The 19,498-nt window shown below is 37.5% G+C and overlaps 1 protein-coding gene across 4 annotated transcripts in view; it reads right to left on the bottom strand.

The window, feature by feature from the left end:
* Positions 1 to 326: 326 nt before the first annotated feature.
* LOC135743993 (butyrophilin subfamily 1 member A1-like) overlaps positions 327 to 19,498 on the bottom strand; it is an 88,485-nt gene continuing 69,313 nt past the window's right edge. Inside the window, exons 3-9 of one of the 4 annotated variants that reach the window (XM_065261915.1) lie at positions 12,852 to 13,217; positions 7,908 to 8,204; positions 4,849 to 4,956; positions 4,718 to 4,753; positions 2,876 to 2,902; positions 2,709 to 2,750; positions 327 to 2,621 (exon numbers count right to left, since the gene is read on the bottom strand). In XM_065261915.1, coding sequence (XP_065117987.1) covers positions 2,029 to 2,621; positions 2,709 to 2,750; positions 2,876 to 2,902; positions 4,718 to 4,753; positions 4,849 to 4,956; positions 7,908 to 8,204; positions 12,852 to 13,217 — 1,469 coding nt within the window. In that variant the 3' untranslated portion in view covers positions 327 to 2,028. Of the gene's footprint in view, positions 2,622 to 2,708; positions 2,751 to 2,875; positions 2,903 to 4,717; positions 4,754 to 4,848; positions 4,960 to 7,907; positions 8,205 to 12,851; positions 13,218 to 19,498 lie in introns of all 4 variants that reach the window. The other 3 variants (XM_065261913.1, XM_065261916.1, XM_065261914.1) reach the window with 3 other exon arrangements.

Consider the following 19,498-nt stretch of genomic DNA (forward strand, 5'->3'; position numbering starts at 1 on the left):
GTCTATCAACAGAAGGTCCAGATTCTATTGGGGTAGGGGTGTGTTTGTTTGGGTGATTTCAAATATCAACATTGGCTTTCAAACATCGTGGACTCCGCCTTTAAATCTTCATCAGGTAACAACATCTGTAGAGACATCATGCAGTCATACATACAAAGATTCAATTCAGTTAAACCTCAGCCCTATTAGACAGATGAGATGATGTTTTAGTGAAGACACAAGAATACCAACCATAAACACAAACTATAATCCTGTGTGTTTCAAATCACTCTATCATCACAGTTTAAAAACTCATTATGTAAATAAAATCAAGTGTTTCATTTGAGGATGTTTGTGTTTAGTTTATTTCAGATGGTTTATTATAAGTTAATGATGGTTTACAGAAGATGATTAAGTGATGCAGGGCTTCCTTTATTAACACTGAACCCCAGACAGATTTCAGTAGTGATCTCATCAGACATCAGATTTAGTCTTCATGATTGTACAGATTTAATGTGTTTTTATCAAAATATCATATAAAACATCAATCACACTTTATCAAAACTTTACCAGGAACAGGATAGTTTAAAACATGCAAACTAACTCAAATTGCTAAACTAGATGAACACAATCATATTGAATATTTACACATTTGTCAGATGATCTAAGTGACTTGTGGTGCATTACAGGATATAAAATGTTCATTTGCTTGTCTGTTCCCTGCACTTCAATAAATGCTGTGTAAATATTAAACAGAAGACACTGCTGGATTAAAAATTACTCAATGCTGGGTTGTTGTTACTCAACCAAAGGTTATAATGACCCAGTATTCAGCACTGGTGTGTTCTGATCAATATAAACCAGTATAGGTTAAAAACAACTCGCCATTTATTTGAGTGTGGGTGTTAAAACTCGTGCACTAAACATTAAATGAAGTAAATAAAATATAGATGTTAAAGTAATGAGCATCATGAGGTTAGATACAATTATGATTTCATATGCAGATTATGACAATTAATAGTATGGTCTTTAGCAATGTAAAAAATATATATTTTTACTTTATAAAAAAAATGAATACAATATTGGTGAATTTCATTAAAAACATCCCAACATGACAAGGCTGAGAGTAAATAATAATAGTGTTTTTGGGTTAGGCCAGTGGTTCATAATTCCAGTCCTCGGCCCCCACTCCCAGATCATTTTAGATGTCTCCATATACAGAATAAAAACACCCGATTCACTTCATCAGCTTGTTAGTGTGTTCATTAAGGAGCCTGATGAGTGAAAACAGGTGTTTCATATCTAAAACATTCTGGGAGGAGGGCAGAGGACTGGAATTGAGAACCACTGGGTTAGGTTGATGTATAGGAGTTGTTATTCATTTCACCCATGAAGAAGACACAACAGCTATAAACACAAAGAGAATATTTGACTTATTACTAGACCAAAAAGAAATAAAATAACTAAACATTATTCACTGAACCACAGAATTTATAAACTATAAAACATAACACAAAATATCTATTTTGTATTGTACCTACAAACTCCAGGGGCCTCATTTATAAAAATGCAGTGTAAAATGCGTCCTACATTAAATCTTACAATCATTTCTTGAAAGCATGCATGCGTGATTCATAAAACAAACGTACGCATAGAAAAAGCGCTTGCGTCTCACTTTCAAACGTGAAATCTATAAATCACAAATGATCTTGAAATTGTGTGCAGCTGAACATTTGCAGATCTTTACCTTTAAATGATGCCTAATTAAAGTCATTGACATATAAAAGAGCACCTGTCAATGTTTAAACTCTGTAAGAATGGCTTATATTTCTAAGTTTTCCATGTCAAAGACAGTTTTTATAAATATGGACTTTGCCGTGGATTTTTGCGTATGCACACATTATGATCAAATTTCTGTGTACACATGCTTTATAAATGAGACCCCTGGAGATAAAAAGTCTGGAATTTGTACAGTGACTTTTCCATTTATTTAATAATCAGTTTACCCTTTTAACTTCAAAACAGCTTTAACACATTATTTTTATATCTTTATGCAGTGTTTTGTGAATCCAGTAAAGGAACAGTAGGATCAGATGCTTCTGCAGGTTCTGTAAGATCCAGAATTCTTAATGGACTATGATCACCTACACCTGGATTAAAGAGAGGAACGACTGATCCAGAGAACTTGGTGTTCATAGTAAGTAGATGTTTATACTCAGTGATGTCATAAAATGACAGCTGACCTTTATCATAATCTAACATTACACCCAGACGCTGAGGTTTTGGAGAAAATGAAAGTGTTACGGATGTATCAGTGCTGGTATGAACGCCATTCGGCCCATCTGAACACAAGAACCAGAACCCATTTGATGGAGTTAAAGCAGATTTATCTGCTGAACAAGAATTCCCCTGTTTCATCAAACCAATCAGCCAATAATCTTTAGTAGAGACGTTTTTTACTTTTAACTCAACCTCCCAGTAATGTTGTCCAGAGTTGAATGTTTGATCTCCACATACACACAGTTCATATGGGAATACTCCAGACTCTTTAGGCGGATAATGTCCAGAGTCTCTCACTGCTCTTAAATCTGCTGTAATCTTCAGATCTGGATGTGCAGTCTTAGGGTCAAGAGTGATCACATCTGTGAGATAAATTAACAGAAATATAAAGATTATTATTTTTATCATGAGATTATCTTTAAAAAATATAAACTGAGATGATTTCATACCTGCGTGTTTTCTCAGTTTCTTTATTACTTCATCATTACAAACTAAAATGAAGGGAGAAATATTAAAGTGGTTTAGAGACAGATAAATGATCTTCCTACTTGAGAAGGTTTGTAGTTTCATTGAAATGATTTTGATGATAAAATGAATTGAAGAGATTGTTTCTTACCCACGAGTGGAGTCATCTGTGTGTTTGCTGAAATAAGAAATCAACAGAACAAATTATTTTATAATGAACTGTGACCTAAAATCACAACATCTGTGTGTTTGATCCCAACTTTATTTACTGTACACTGTAAGAAATGTCTTTATAAATGACTGTATTACTGCAGCTGTTTGTTCAAAGGTAAATAATCATTAAACATTGACAAGTCTTTATCTTTACATGATAAATCTAATATAACAGACTCATGCAAAGCATTCTGGGAAACAAAATCTGAAGAAAAAATAAAAAAATGTTGATGAGGATTTCTGCTTCCCAAAATGCTTTGCGTGAAGCTGTTATTTTATAGTTTTACTCTGTAAAGATTAGGGATGTCAGCTTATGCAATTTCCCATATTCAATGATCATTTAAACTATCAATCAATCAATCAATCAATCAATCAATCAAATAAGCATTAACTGTAATAGTGCAATAAGCCTTTACTGCAGTGGCATATAGACAATGATATGAAAGTGATACGCCAGCTTCCTCACACAAATTATTTTCTTTTGTCTTGCTAGTGGGTTGTAAAATGAGTCAATGTAGTTGATGTTTTAATAAAATAAATTTAAAATGATCTCATAATGAAATGTAATGACTAATAGACACGGTGTATAACTCCATCTCACATCTGCTAACAATCACATGTAAGTCCATGACATGTCAGAATAAAGGTTTCATTATCATCAATTGTTATTTTTCTAGTTGTTTAACTGTAGGGGACCTGGAAAATGAGCATATTTTCAAAAAAGTGAGTGTCCCTTTAATGGTCTGACTAGTTCCTAAACTGAACTCTGGAACAAATATCTTGTTGAAAATAACAAATGTTTTGGTTTCCTAAAGACAAGTGGAGATGGTGATCATGGATTACCGTTATTTGATAGAAGGTTTGACAGCCAATCTGTAGTTAATATTGTATAGATTATAAAGTACACATTTTACACAGTAACGTTAGCTCAGTGTAGTTTTTTTATATACTTTAGCTATTGTTGTTTATTTAGCTTGTTATCAGAAATAAACTACTATAAAAAAACTACTATATTGATTCTTAGTGGAGTTCACCGAAAGTTACTTGTGTTCCATGACAGCCGTTTGTTTATGTTGTTACTGCTAAAACCGTCTATAATTTAATATATTGTAGTCCAAATTTATAATCACTCAGACACACACACACACACACACACACACACACACACACACACACACACACACACACACACACACGTACCTGCTGTAGGACCTCACAATATCTGATTCAGTGTGTTTATATGCGCTTGAACTAGTTTACCATACTGTCATACAAAGACAAAAGTCCTTAACTTACTAGAGCGGGGGGGGGACCCTGGGTCCTGGAGGGCCATTGTCCTGCAGAGTTTAGTTCCAACCCTTATTACACAAATACACCTGAAAAATTAAATTCATGTGTGTTTGATTAGGGTTGGAACTAAACTCTGCAGGACCTCCAGGACCCAGGGTTCCCACCCCTGCTCTAGAGCGTAGAACTGAGAAAAATTACTTTTTAGTTTAGATTTTTTTGTGATTTTTAGTTGTCAGGTATTTTTTTTGATAGTTATTGTTTGAAAGAACAAAACACCAACATTGACTCATGATACTTATCCACATGATAAAGGAGGTCTTGAATCTCCCAAAATTTCAATAACTCATTTTCAACCAAAAATAAATTTACTGTCTTTTGTCTTTGTGCGATATATTTGCTGCCCTACAATGAACATGAACCCGTTTGTGGATATAATAAATACAGAAATGTTTCAGAATATTAAACTGATGTTTGTGTGGATTTGACTCACTTTCTTCATCTGTTTTCTTTTTATCTGTTTTCTTTCCTGCACAGAAACACAATGTGAAGAGATGTTGAGCTGGACACATAGCAAACCTTTATAAAAGACCACTTCACATCTTTTAACTAGATATATCTCACCTGGTAGTTTCTCTCTGTATTTATAAAAGATGAACCCAAGACCCAACAGAGATAAAATCACTAAAGTGAGGATGAACAGCACCTTCCATGGACCTTCTGAAGGAGAACCTGCTGAGGTTAAAAATCATTTTATATTTCTCCACACAAACATCATGTGCTGCTTTTACTGATTTACTTGCAATAAAAGCTCTTACAACTTCACAAAGATTGTTTTATAATCGTAACACCATCTTTAATTTCTTCCTCAATATGAGTTAGGGGTTAGTACCTTAACTGTATCATTACTTGTAGTAGATAACATTGCTTAAATTATTTGTATAAATGCATCATCACTTCACTGGAATAAGAAAAAACAAGAAAGATCAGACTCAACTGGACAGGAACAACAAACACAAAGAGGAATGGCGTTTCTGGTAAATTTTTGGAATTCTGGAGATTATTTGGAAATGTATGAAAATTGATGTCATATATAAACTATATCATATACAAATATAAATCATTTTGTTTGGTCATCATAAGTAGATGTGTATGCAAGGTAATACATTTTAAAAATGTCATCTTGACTGATTTAATTGTAAGTGGAACTTTAATTGATTCTTTCATTAAGTAAAACAAAAGCATAATGAACATTATTATAGTAGTTATTATAATAGTGTTAGCTCAAATTTAGATATCTAATTTACTATCTGTATAATCACATTTTAGTATTTGTTAGTTAAACTATAATATCATAGATCAAATATATTTATTCAAGTTTTAGTGAGGCCAGACATTTTAAACTGAGTTGGTTCAAAAGGGTGGACCTCAATGTCTACCCTTTAATCATTTTACAATCTAGTGGTTTACATTACAGATTACATTACCTTTTTAGAGTCATGATGGAATAATCGGATCAACAAAAAATTTAAATAAGGAATATAAAATAAATCAAGAAATTATAAGCATATGGAAATAGCAAAGAATAAAAGTTACAAATAAAGTATTTAGGAATTGAATCAAATTAATATCACAGTCTTCTTCAGTGTTTCCCATACATTGATTTATTTGTGGTGGCCCACCACAGAATCAACACTGGCCCCCACAAATAGAATTTTCATGATTCCCATTTACATTTTTATTTCACAATTTAAAAAAGCTTAATTCGGCTTAAAATATAATTTTATATATAATACAGATCAAATACAGATACAGATCAAAGAGTAGAAGTGAAACATATTTCAGGTGCCAACACTAGATCAAACTCAAACACAACATGATGACGTCACGTATATGCTAATAAGCGGGTGACGTCATCACCACCACAGTCTCCTCAAAGTCCTGTGGGAAACACTGTTCTTCATTCTATAAATTCATCTTTTCAAAGTCACAGAAGTGATTTTCTTTGCGTCTTCTGTTGTTTGATTAACAAAATGACACAAACATAAGCAGATTTCTTGAGGGTCAGTTTAAGACCAGATAAGTTTCAATCCAGACACGCATCTTATTTCTTTCTGAACTGTTTGAATTCACTTTAAAACATAACTGGATGTTTTTATGAGATTACGTGTCAATTTTTTTAAAGCAACACCAAAGAGTTTTTTTTACCTTAAAATAACGTTTTCAAAAAAGTTTCAGTGGTTCATCCACTCTAAACAGGGTGAATGGCACTTTCACATTCGCTTTGCAGCCCTCTATTGGCCAAAACCGCACTAAAGAAGTTTCCAAACGTCGGGTAGTGGTCCTGTAGTCCGAGTGAATACTACAAAAACTTGCTTTACGGCAGACCTACAATCCAATCAGAGCCTGCTATGCCTCAGTATTTATGACAGTGGGTAATGGACAATTACGCTTCTAACCTGTAGGGGGAGCAAAGAGCAAAAACTCTTTGGTGTTGCTTTAACACGCATCTCCATGTGTGTGTCCTCTATATGCGTTTGTGCGCACAGTAAACAGCTCACTTAAACTCATCTTCTTGTGCTCAAATTGTTTAAAATGGATTGAATGATTGAATGTTTTAGAAACGCATGCAAATGATAAACGTACTATATTAATAGTTAATTATTTCTGAATGATGCGTATTTGAGTGATTCTTATTAAAGATATTATTATCATTTATGCGTGATTTCTTTAATTTTGTTTCTCTTCTGATTGGGTGGGCCAGCCGTCAATCTGAGGGGGAGAGTGCCACCCTGGCCCTTATGTATCCTCACCACTGGATGAAGTCCTTGAGCTCAAACACAGCAAATGTGGCTTCTGTGATAGTCGAGGCTAAAATGGAGGAGAATCCCTCAGTAAGTGATGTATGAAGGATTTGTTTATTTTCAGTGTGTGTGGTTTTAGACAGCTGTTTTTAAAATGATCTCACCTAAATGTTTTGTCAATCAGTGTATTTGTCTTTACAATGATATAATGTTGTTGCACACTGTAAAAGTTTTAAACACATTTGTGTAATTTATGTGAATACATGCAAAGATGGACATTTGACATTATTTTGTGCAATGATCTGTGCATGTTATGGTTGAATGCAAGTACATGCAGAGGGTGTGGCCTCAATGGCTCTTCAGTGTGCTGTGTGCAGGGGAGAAATTCAACTGAAATTGAATAAAATCTTCTTGTTTTAAACTAAATGCTGAGATTTTTTAAAAAATACATTTAAGTTCCCTGTTATAGGCAACTATGTATAATTTTTTTCAAATTCCCATTTTTTTCCATTAATTCTCGTTAATTGCCATGAAAAATTTTACAGCCTTGAAAGTTCCCTGAATTTTGCAACCCTAGATGGGTTGATTAACTCAATCATGATTTAACACAGGAGACAGGGCTGACAACATCCTCTCATGAGAAACTTGACAGAAGATCCTGACAGGATCATGAATGTCTGTTATAATATGACCAGTACTGTATCATTTAAGAGGGTTTAAATCAATATGTTTGTTATACTCAGTAATAGTCTACAGTGGCTTTGCAATGATAAAATGCGTTCATATAATTGATTAAATCTGTCCTCGTCTCTGAGGTTAAATGCAGCTTACTGTACATTCAATACCATTCTAGTAAACTCTTTTTCTCTGTTTTCTAACCTGAAGATGGGCTGATGGCCTGTATGTCAATTCCTCCTCTTCTCTCCTCTCTGCTGCTGAGCGACAGATGACAGAAGACCTGTTGAACGTCAGATGAAGAGATGAGGGTCCAGCTCTCGACAGAGAACGTCCCATCTGTCGCACGTCTATAAGAAGTTCCTCCGGTAGAGAGATTCGTTCTGTCCGACTTCCACAGGACACTCGGCTTTGGAAACCAACCGCTGGATCTGCAGCTGACTTTCAACTGTGTGTCATTGCTCGCAGGCTGTGGAAACAGAACCAGTGGGGATCCTACAGCTGGAAGATCACAGACAGATGTCAGAGACTTTCAGTAATCCAATGCAAGTATATCATTTAACAAATCTGCTTTTGCTTGTGAATGGACTGAAGTGGATCACTCAAAAGGTTCATGTAAAAACACAGTTTAGATCAACAGAATTTTGTAAATCTTGAAGTCTGTCGAGTTGAAATACTCCAGCTAGAAGACCATTACAGTAGTCAAGACAAAGGAGTTTATCAACCTCTCAGCCACTCAGGACGTAATGTGCTATATTTCTGAAGTTAAAAAAGGACGTCTTAACTGTATTCTGCACAAAACGCTAAAATGAAAGCGTGGAATTAAAGATGACACCAATATTTTATTTTTTTGGAGCTCCAAGGCAAAATCATCAAAAGATAAAGAAAACCATTAGACATCCAAATCTTGATCTCTGTGATACAGTTGGAAAGATGGAAAACTTTGTAAATGGTTATAAATCTGTTTATCATCAGCATAAAAATTATAATTAAGATCAAGAGATCTTAGTAGTTGACCAAGTGGATTAATATACATGTTAAAAAGTACCCAATATTGAACCATGTGGGACACCAGTATGTACAGAACCAACCTTGGACCTATAGCCACCCATAAAAACAAATTGACTGCAATCAGTAAGATAGGACCTAAACCAGTTAAAAACGATTTCTGACAAACTAAATACAGTTTAAAGATGATTAAGTATAACAACATATGATCAATAGTGTCGAAGACAGAACTATCAAAAGATTGAGAAGAGACAAGAAGCTATTACCAAGTCATTAGTGACTTTTACCAACCTAACCCTAACCAACACAGCCTCAGTGCTATGCAGCTTTCAAAACCTTGATTGATGGGGCTCAAATAAATAACTTTCAATTAAATGATTGTTCAGTTGAGCCCCAACCACATCCTAAGATTTAAGCCAAGAAGAAGATTTGAAATTGCATGATAATTGGTAAGAAGATAAATTTGAAGAATGTTCACATCCAATTTGTTTAATGGGAGTGACAGCAGCAGGGTAACTTTGTTCCAGTTATTTCAGTCTCTTCTGATCCGTGTAACCATATGGCAAATTAGCTTCATGTTGCTTCAGCCATTGTCTCAGTGTATATTGTCTATTGTGCAACATTCACATTGAAGCTTTCTTGCTTTGAAAGACATATACAGGAGTTTAAATTGCATGGAGCATGCTCAAATAAGTCCATTGCTGCCATAAGTATATTTTATTAAGCTATACATGCTAGCACAAAGTGTCACATAATACTGTGTTACCCTAACCCTAACTGTGTTAATATATAATAGTTGTGACATCATGAGAGGGCGTGTTCTAGAGGGCAGATACATTGCCCTCAGATGGCTGAAGCAAGATGGCCGTCTGTTAAAGACTAAAAATCCCAGACTGCCTGAGAGTACAGCTGCAGCTAATGAGACCAGCAGCAGTCCCTAATAGGGGGTGTGGGAAACTGTTGAGTGTGTGTTTGGCTTGGAGAAGGACATGTACCTTTGTGAATTAAAGAAGACTAAGTTACTTTATAGCTGAAGAGATTAAAGTTGTAAACCCTTTTGTTAATTATTAAACACACCTGCATATTGAAGAGACCGTTAAAGTGATGTTTTCTTGGAACTGACACAAGCTAAAAGATAATAAAACCCCTCACGCTGTCACATATGGTGGAGAATGCGGGCACTTGGATGACTGCAGATGTTCCAGAGTGATGTGGAGGACCTAACAAGCCTGTTTTCTAAGCTAAGTACACAGTCAATTGATGGTAAAATGGAAGAGTTACTGAAATCAATGATAGAGAGTAATAAAGTGCAGCAGCAAATTCAAGCTGGCTTGCTGGAGGAACAAAGGCGGGCCAATAACCTTAAAATGAAAGAACTAGAAATGAAGCAAGCCCAAGATGTTAGCAGAATACGGGCTAGTGACTTTATTCCTAAAATGGGAGAGTGTGACGATGTCGAAGCGTACTTGCATGCTTTTGAGACGACTGCCTTTAGAGAAAAATGGCCAAAAGATCAATGGGCAAAAATATTGGCACCGTTTTTGTCTGGAGAATCACAGAAGGCCTTCCTAGATTTAGACCCAACTTGGGCCAATAATTATGACTCCTTAAAGAAAGAAATGTTAAGTCGCAGTGGTCTTACAGAATTTGGGAGGGCCCAGAGGTACCATGCATGGTGCTTCAAGAAAGAACAGCCACCGTGTACACAGATGCACGAATTAATGCGTTTGGCTAAGAAATGGTAAGAGCCTGGTAGGCACTCAGCAACAGAAGTGGTCGATTCTTTGGTGATGGACAGATTTTTAAGAGCCCTACCCATTGAAGCTAAACGATTTGTTTGTCTGAATAACCCAAGTTCACCTCAAGAATTGATAGAAGAAGTTGAAAGATACCAAGCCAGTGCAGAAATGCTGAACTCACGGTCTCCAACCAGTGCACAGCCCCAACAAAGATGTATTTTCCCCAGTTCCAGGCCATACTCAAATGATCCAGCATGAGATCCATACTGTCCCGGGAAAAATCGTGCAGCAGCGGCCTTACAGAATCCCAGAGGCCAGACGAGAAGCCATTAAGGAAGAGGTGAGGGAAATGCTTAGGTTAGGGGTCATTGAGGAGTCACAGAGTGCATGGCCGAGCCCTATAGTGATGGTCCCCAAGCCCGATGGCACAATAAGGTTCTGCAACGACTTTAGGAAGTTAAATGAGATCTCAAAGTTTGATACATACCCTATGCCCCACATTGATGAATTGATTGACAGACTAGGGAAAGCCCGCTTCATTTCAACACTAGATCTAACAAAAGGCTACTGGCAAGTTCCCTTGTCTTCAGATTCCAAAGAGAAGACTGATTTTGCAACACCAGACGGACTATACCATTATACTCATTTACCCTTCGGTCTTCATGGGGCTCCAGCCACTTTTCAAAGGCTCATGAACCGTGTCCTTCAACCCCACCAGCAGTATGCGGCTGCTTATTTAGATGATGTGGTAATCCACAGCTCAGACTGGGAAAGCCATCTTGGAATGGTGCAGAAGGTACTGGATTCCCTCAGAGAGGCGGGCTTGACCGCAAACCCCAAAATATGTAAAATTGCCTATGGTGAAACTGAGTATCTGGGCTATACAATAGGCAGGGGTGTAGTACAACCTCAAGAAGCCAAAGTTGGAGCCATTCATAACTGGCCTAGGTCACAAACCAAAAGACAGGTAAAGTCCTTCCTTGGCCTAGCTAATTATTATAGGAGATTTGTGCCTAACTTTTCAAGTCTGGTTGCACCCATTACAGAGCTAACCACTAACAGACACTCCAGAATGGTAAAGTGGAGCAAAGAGGCAGAGGAGTCTTTCTCGCAGTTAAAGAGGATGTTGTGCTCCAGACCGATTTTGAAATCCCCAGACTTCACAAAAGAATTTCTGGTGCAGACTGATGCCTCTGAGGTGGGTCTAGGAGCAGTCTTTTCTCAAACCCATGAAGGCGAGGAACATCCTGTGCTCTACATCAGTAGGAAACTGGCAAAGCATGAGAGAAATTATGCCACAATTGAGAAAGAGTGCTTAGCTATTAAATGGGCACTAGAGGCACTCAAGTACTATCTATTGGGGAGGAAATTTGTATTAATGACAGACCATGCACCACCACAATGGATGGCCCGGAATAAGGAGAGCAATGGCAGAATAACTAAGTGGTTTTTAAGTCTGCAAGCCTTTAACTTCTCTGTTGTCCACAGGCCTGGACGATGCCATGGAAATGCTGATGCCCTCTCTCGCAAGGATGCCCTCTTCACAGTGGCCTGCCAACCAAGAGCCTCAGAGCAGTGGAGGGGGGTATGTGACATCATGAGAGGGCGTGTTCTAGAGGGCAGATACATTGCCCTCAGATGGCTGAAGCAAGATGGCCGTCTGTTAAAGACTACAAATCCCAGACTGCCTGAGAGTACAGCTGCAGCTAATGAGACCAGCAGCAGTCCCTAATAGGGGGTGTGGGAAACTGTTGAGTGTGTGTTTGGCTTGGAGAAGGACATGTACCTTTGTGAATTAAAGAAGACTAAGTTACTTTATAGCTGAAGAGATTTAAGTTGTAAACCCTTTTGTTAATTATTAAACACACCTGCATATTGAAGAGACCGTTGAAGTGATGTTTTCTTGGAACTGACACAAGCTAAAAGATCCTAAAACCCCTCACGCTGTCACATAGTGTTTAACTTCAAAGGTCTTGAGCAACCTCTAAATATTAATTCATATTGAAAAAATGTGCCTTATTTATTTATTCAAACATATTGGTGGGGTAAGAGCTTAAGAGCATGAACTTTTAAAAGTTGAAAAATAAGGACCACCCTAGACATGCTGCCTTCTGTGAACACCAATCATCACTATACCAAGGGGACGACTGTACAAATGAGACATTACTGTGCTTTAATGGGAACAAAGGTGTCTAAGTTGGCTGAAAGAACATGGTTAAATATTAAGCTTTTATCCTCGAGAGGAGCAGAAGACATAACATCTAAGAAAAAAACAATTAGCAAAAATAGCATGATCAATAAATTTAATACTGACTGTAAAGAAAACTGATTGTAATCGGTTTCTAGTTAGAAAGATGTCAACTTTATTCATTCAGATTTACACACTGAACTCATAACTCACCCATGATGTTGAGCGTTACAGCTTGACTGTCGTATGATTTATCTCCACTCACATAACAGTGAAATACACCTGCATCACCAATCCTGAGATCCTCCAACCTCAGCGAGACGTCTCCATCCTTTAGTCCATTAGACTGAACAGACCGCTGGGTCAGAGAGCTTCGGTTCCTGTACCGTTCCTCCTGGGTCTCCTGAACCTTTCCATCACGATAGAGGAGAACAGGAACTTTGAATCGTTCGGGCAGATACCAGCGAATTTCCAGAGCTTCTGTGTTTAATGGAGGAGAGGTCCAGCAGGGCAGAGTGACTGCAGATCCCAGCTGACCCACAATCGGACCAGGAGAAACCTCAAGATTGAATGAGTCACCTGAAAACAACAGAGAGTATGAAAGAGATTGAAACTCATATACTTCTTACAAGTAGAGAACTTGTTTCTCTATTAAACGCATTGAGAAAAGAAACAGAAAAACCACAGGTTCCCTTTATTTCTTACACAAGCCTGTCTACATTTACATCAGAACCACCAGCCATTGTTTTGTATATGAATTTTCCTTTCAGAAGACCCTTTTCTGTCTCCATTTCTGTTTGCTGCTGCATCATTTGTGACAAATTGATGAGCAAATTGGCAAAAGTGAGTTATTTATATTTTGAACAATGTTTGATTTGTTGGAATCTGACAAAACCTGACAGAACTACACCTGTTTGAAGTTAACGGAGTCAGCAAAGTTAACTTTCAGAAAAAAACAGTTAAAGATATCGTATTTTCACCGGTTTCTCGATTCGATTCGTTTATTATGTTAACGATTCGATTCTCTCTCACAATGTGTTGCATCCTTATTATTATATTATTATTATCCTGTTTTTAAAATTACTGTACATTGCTACATTTATATTAATGAATGCAAGAAGTCAGATACAGTATATAAACTCTTTTTATTTAATTTTCTGCTCCAAGAAGTATATTTCCTTGGCAAATTTAATTATACTACATATTGGCAAACAAGACAAATCTGTTCTTTAAACAGCAGACAACAGGAGCATTTAGAACTAAAAACATTAGGACTAAAAGCATAAAACTCTCAATTAGTGTTTTTAAGTACTTATAAACAGTACAGTGCAGTGTACTCTTTCATAAAATATTTAAATGTTGACAAATGTATCAACATTAAATTAAATTATAAACTAAAATAAACAAAAACAAAAAATTCTGCACATAATATTCCGTAAACTTGAAGCAGTGCTTAGCATTTAGGAATTTGTATTTTTTTCTGTAAGAACAGTAATTGATCTGCGTGTTTAAGTGTGCTTCTTTTAGCCGTGACACCATCTCCTGAAGTGGAGATAAGAAGCTCTACAGATACACTTGTGCCTGGGATACACAAGTACCGCTTTGACACCCGAGAAAGGAGAGTGAATGTGATGAGATGTGATGAGAGGCAGATATTTAGCTTTAAAGTATGTCTCCATTTCCTCTTCAGCCCTGGCATAGTGGGTCTTGGGTTCAACTGTACCTTCAGTGTCAGTGAAAGACTGTCCCAGCAAACTCACAAGCAGCGATGAGACCTTTCGTTTGGGAGCAGAGGGGCTGTCCCCCACAGGGTTCCTGTTCTCTCAGGAACATCACACACTTCTGTCCTCCTAGGAGTACACTCCTTATTTTATACATTTTACATGAAGCAACATGATGGAATCGATTGCCTCCAGGGATGAGATGCAGCCTCCTCAATCACTCCTCTGTATATATCCAGTCTTTACTGCTCTGTATAAAAGGCATTCCCTTAAACCGGGGATCCAGAGCAGAGGCTGTATGAAGGACCTTCTTCTCTGCCTCACTGTTGTACCTCTTCAGAAGATCTCTTTTAATTGCATTTTTGACCTCACGGATCAAGAGTGAGTCTCTAATGGTGTCTGACATTTTCTGGATGAGTTGTGCATTTAGAGGAGCAATGAGAGACACTGTTGGATTGCTCTCTTCAGACAGCAGTGTGGTCGCATCCTTCATTGGCTTTAATGCATTCACAGCATCCTCTGCATTTGTCACATCTGCGTCAGGTCCGACTCTCCTTTTCTGACTTCTGGAGACAGCATAGTGGCACAGATTGCTGTTTGTTGTTCCAAGAATCTATGGAGCATGTCAGATGCACTGTTCTACCTTGTTGCACCATCAGTAATCAGCTTACGATTGTTTAGTCCCAAACATTGCTGTTTGACTTTGAGGGAGTCGCTTGCTGTGGTGCTACAGTGGAAGAATAATGATATTCATCTTTCCCTGCCCAGAAGCCTGAAGAGCGTGGACCCTTTAAGCGCCCGCAGGCACACGAGATTTACCGTATGGGCGAAGCATTTGACATGCGAGAATTTTCTGACTTGAGCTGCAACGATCATATTCGACAAATTGTCTGTCACAAGCACTACATCTTTATCTGATAGCTGCCATTACACCACGACTTGAGAAGCATACATTTACTTAGATAAAACACGACGAAAGAAAGGATGCTATGTTTCGACCCGTTTTCCGTCAATTTCCAGGTATAGTAGACAAGTCGGGATCCTTTATCTTTAGGACCAGCAACTACCGCAAACAAAACGTCGAGGCCCATGAGAAAAGTCTGATAACGCTTCATCTGGTCAACTGAACTTAATGGCGAGACTTATGAATGAGGAGAATTTCCAGCGCATCGAGAGACATATCAACACAGCATATCACGTCCTCAAGAATGAACAGCCATTGTGTCATTCAAACGGTGTATTGACTTGCTTAAAACAATAAAAACAGAGTTTATGTGGGATCTCAGTACCACACAGATATTGCATGTCGGAGGTAAGAAATATTTGGTTTAACGTCTTTACTAATAGTTAACTCTTTCCCCACCAATGATGAGTTTAAGGCAATCTATATTTCCGCTATTATCCAATAGGTGACGCGCTTACCCAACTTATAAAACACTGGAGCATTCACTGATATAATCTGACCTCTAACAAGCATCCTTAAAACCCACCCATATTTGAGAGGTGATGAATAAAACTGAAGACGGAATGAAACTTTATTTTGTTTGAAAGCAGAGGGATCAGCATTAAACTTTTGTGAAAATCATAAAAAATGCGGGCGCTGGCTGGCAACTTAAAAAAAAAATCCACTGGCGTTAAAGAAGTCAGCTTAATGCTCCACTATTTGTTAAAATGGATAGAACTGCAAGGAAATATGTGCAGTATATATTTTCCATACTTCTGTTTGTTTCCATCACACAATGATTTTGACCCATTATAACATTTTGTAAATATTTATAATTCTAGATTGACAGACACTTTCTTTGAGGTTCTTTGGAAAGAGATGCTAACTGAGATTAAAGCAATCCACTTTATTAGCGTGCTGGCAGAAACAAAAACAACACTGTATAAAATGAAATAACACTGTTTTAGTAATATGGGTTAGTTAACGTTCTTGCAACAAGATTTCTTTTATGAATTATCTTTTGTGCAGTTTTTTTTATTGTTGAAATATCTGAGACCATAGCCCTGACAGGCTAATGATGAATACAATGTGTACAATTATATTTGACTTTTGAAATATTATTTTTAATATGTGACACAAAAATATTTTTTGGTGGGGCCAGTGAAAATTTTGGCAGGGCAAGTGAAAACCTGAACCACTGGCCCGAACAGGCCAGTATAATTTTTTTTTTTTTGCATTGAGCCCTGATACAGCATGTTTCTTGTCCAGTTCATGCTTACCAGCATGTTCATAAAGCCGAATGAGCACAGACATTGGCTTTTAAAATACTATGTGCGTTTTTTATTACTCTTGATTGTGTCTCACCACCCTCCGCCATTTTCTCTACCACCAACATACCTGTATGCGACGAATAGCGAAACGTCAGTAGGCTATAATCGATTATGGGCTTTTACTGCATCAATGCAGAATCCCATGCCCACTTCGCAATGCACTACACAATCGATTAATTGTGACACCCCTAACAGCCAATCAGATTTGAGAACCAGAAAGAACTGTTGTAAAATGTAGTATAGACCCTTTTACTGTTTGTACACGATGATGTAGCAATGTTTGCACGTTCATTTTGGCAACAGCAGTATGTTGAGAATCGGCAGCGTGTCAAGCTACGCGAGCGGATTAAGCAACACAGACAGAGAAAGTTATTTTAAAAAGTATGGTAATCAGCTACTAGATCCCTAACCCCTTGATGAAATATCGATAAGTGCAATCATAATCTCAACAACCAGACATTTTGATGAAGAAAAACCAGTTTGATCAACCAGACATTTTGATGTCCCCATGAGGAAACAAGCTTATAAATCAAACAGAATGATGTTTCTTCAAAATGTGAAGTAGGAGAAGGGTTTATGTGATGGTTGGGGTTAGGGAATGGGGCAGGTAAGGGGAATAGAATATACAGTTTGTATGGTATAAAATGCATTACGTCTATGGAATGTCCCCACAAAACATGGAAACCAGAATGTGTGTGTGTGTGTGTGTGTGTGTGTGTGTGTGTGTGTGTGTGTGTGTGTGTGTGTGTGTGTGTGTGTGTATACAGGCATACATGGTTTATTATCCATAGGCGCAATGCATTTTATACCGTCCAAACTGTTATATTCTATTCCCCTAACCTACCCCAATCCCTAACGCCAATGTCACAAAAACCTGTTGCCAGTCTTTAATCTATGAAAAACTACCATTTAGTATGTTTTTTAGTGTTTCAGTTTATGAGGACACTTCCTGTGTCCCCATAAACCATGGTAATAGCATAGTTAACATGTCATTATACACTATTCATGTCCCCGTAAACCAAATTTGCAAACCCACACACACACACACACACACACACACACACACACACACGACTGTGTGTTCATGTGCGTGTGTGTGAGAGAGAGATTTATGCGTTACTTTTCTTTCATGCGTTTGTGTGTGTACCTGGTAATCATCTATGAAGGCAAATCAGTTTCAAAACTTCAGAGCATGTACATTTTCATTTGAGAATTTAGGATTAGGTTGTACTTGTGCACTAATATTTATACGCATAGTCCCGATGTCAAAACTTGCAAAATCAAAATCTGAAGTTCAGTGTTGAGATTTGCACTCGTGGACAGTAATCACAAAATATGTGTAAACTATCACTGACAACAAAGATTTACTGTATAAACACACAAAAGTTTTCAGGTCCCCATAAGGAAACAAGCTTATAAATCAAACAGAATCAGGGTTTCCTGCAGCAGTTTGCAGTTCAGGCGGCCCGCCTGCTAAATGTGACATGGATGCATGTATTTGTCTGCCCTCTAGGGGACAGAAAAGTATTTGTTTGTGTTTAAGCAGATTCTGTACACCTGTGGGCCATCAAAAGTGCAATATAATGATTCCAGTTTTCACATTCCGGTGGCGGAGGTTAAGCGGCCATCCAGACACGGATTTTGCTCGTGTGTTTTTCCCCTTTTTGGTTCCTGACTAATTTTCTCCTACATTGAATTATTTTTGATATTTTTTGATATTATTTTATTCCCCTAATTGAACTGAGCCTTCGTGTTATCCCTCTTTATGTTATGGCAGTGGCTGTAACACCGCGTAAGATGGGAAACCCAACGCCTTAATGAGGTCGTCCAAAAAAATATTTGCTGCACAAAAGGCCGTGAAGTGCATCTCGGAGAATAGCGCGGACGTGCTTCACACTGCGAGCGTGCACACGTGCCACACGGCCGAAATGAGAGCCGTGATCTGTCACTGTCTGGAGGATAGCCAGTTGATAAAACACGTGTCCGTGAGAACTGTAAGTGGACTTATGTTTTGGGTTTATTTAAGCCTGTTATTGTATTAGTCTATAGTTCTTGTAAATTTAAAGTAAGTTAGCTGGTGATTTTGTTGTTTGAGCAACCTGCTATGGTTTCACGTGCCTGTTGATTAGGTATAATTGTTAAGCGCTCTTGCTCACTTTATTTATGTTCATTATTTACATGCTACAGTAGTTACACTCCTTTAAGATAATGTAGTTAATAGTGGGAAATAATCAGTTTTTACAATCTTCGCTATCTATCATCGTGCACCAGACGTTCAACATCTGCTTCAGTTTGTGTTTATTAACCCTTTAGTTTCACTTCATCATGCAGCTATTCCTGTTAAAGGTAAAAACATTTAATTCATTAATATTCTAGTATGTGTTCATTTGCTGTCAGAGTTTCTTCAAAATTAAGTTTTATTTGAGTGTATTAAATACAATTATACCATGGTCTCTTTAAATACTTGATTCTGATTGGCTGGAAGGTGTGCATCAAAACCGTTTAATGCACAGGTAGTTCCAGTCAGTTTGATTACAGTTAGAAATTAATGCGCTACTATAAACATTGGTAACCATAGTAACACAGTTACACTTGCAGAGAGAGCGAGAGAGAGAGAGCGAGCGAGCGAGAGAGAGAGAGAGACGTAAGTGCGTCTCTCTTTAAAGTGCGCCGGTTTTATTTCACACTTTACATAAATAAATAAATGACATGATTAGTTCAAATAAAGATTGCCTTGTCACTGTCAGTGTTGCCTGTCATTCATAAATTATTTTAATAAATCAATTAAAGAATCATTGAGTTAGCTATATGCTTAAGCAGAGGCGTATCCAGCATTGAAGGACATTCGGGGCTTAGCCCAGACCA

Source organism: Paramisgurnus dabryanus, chromosome 2, assembly GCF_030506205.2.
Source record: "Paramisgurnus dabryanus chromosome 2, PD_genome_1.1, whole genome shotgun sequence".
Lineage (NCBI taxonomy): Eukaryota > Metazoa > Chordata > Actinopteri > Cypriniformes > Cobitidae > Paramisgurnus > Paramisgurnus dabryanus.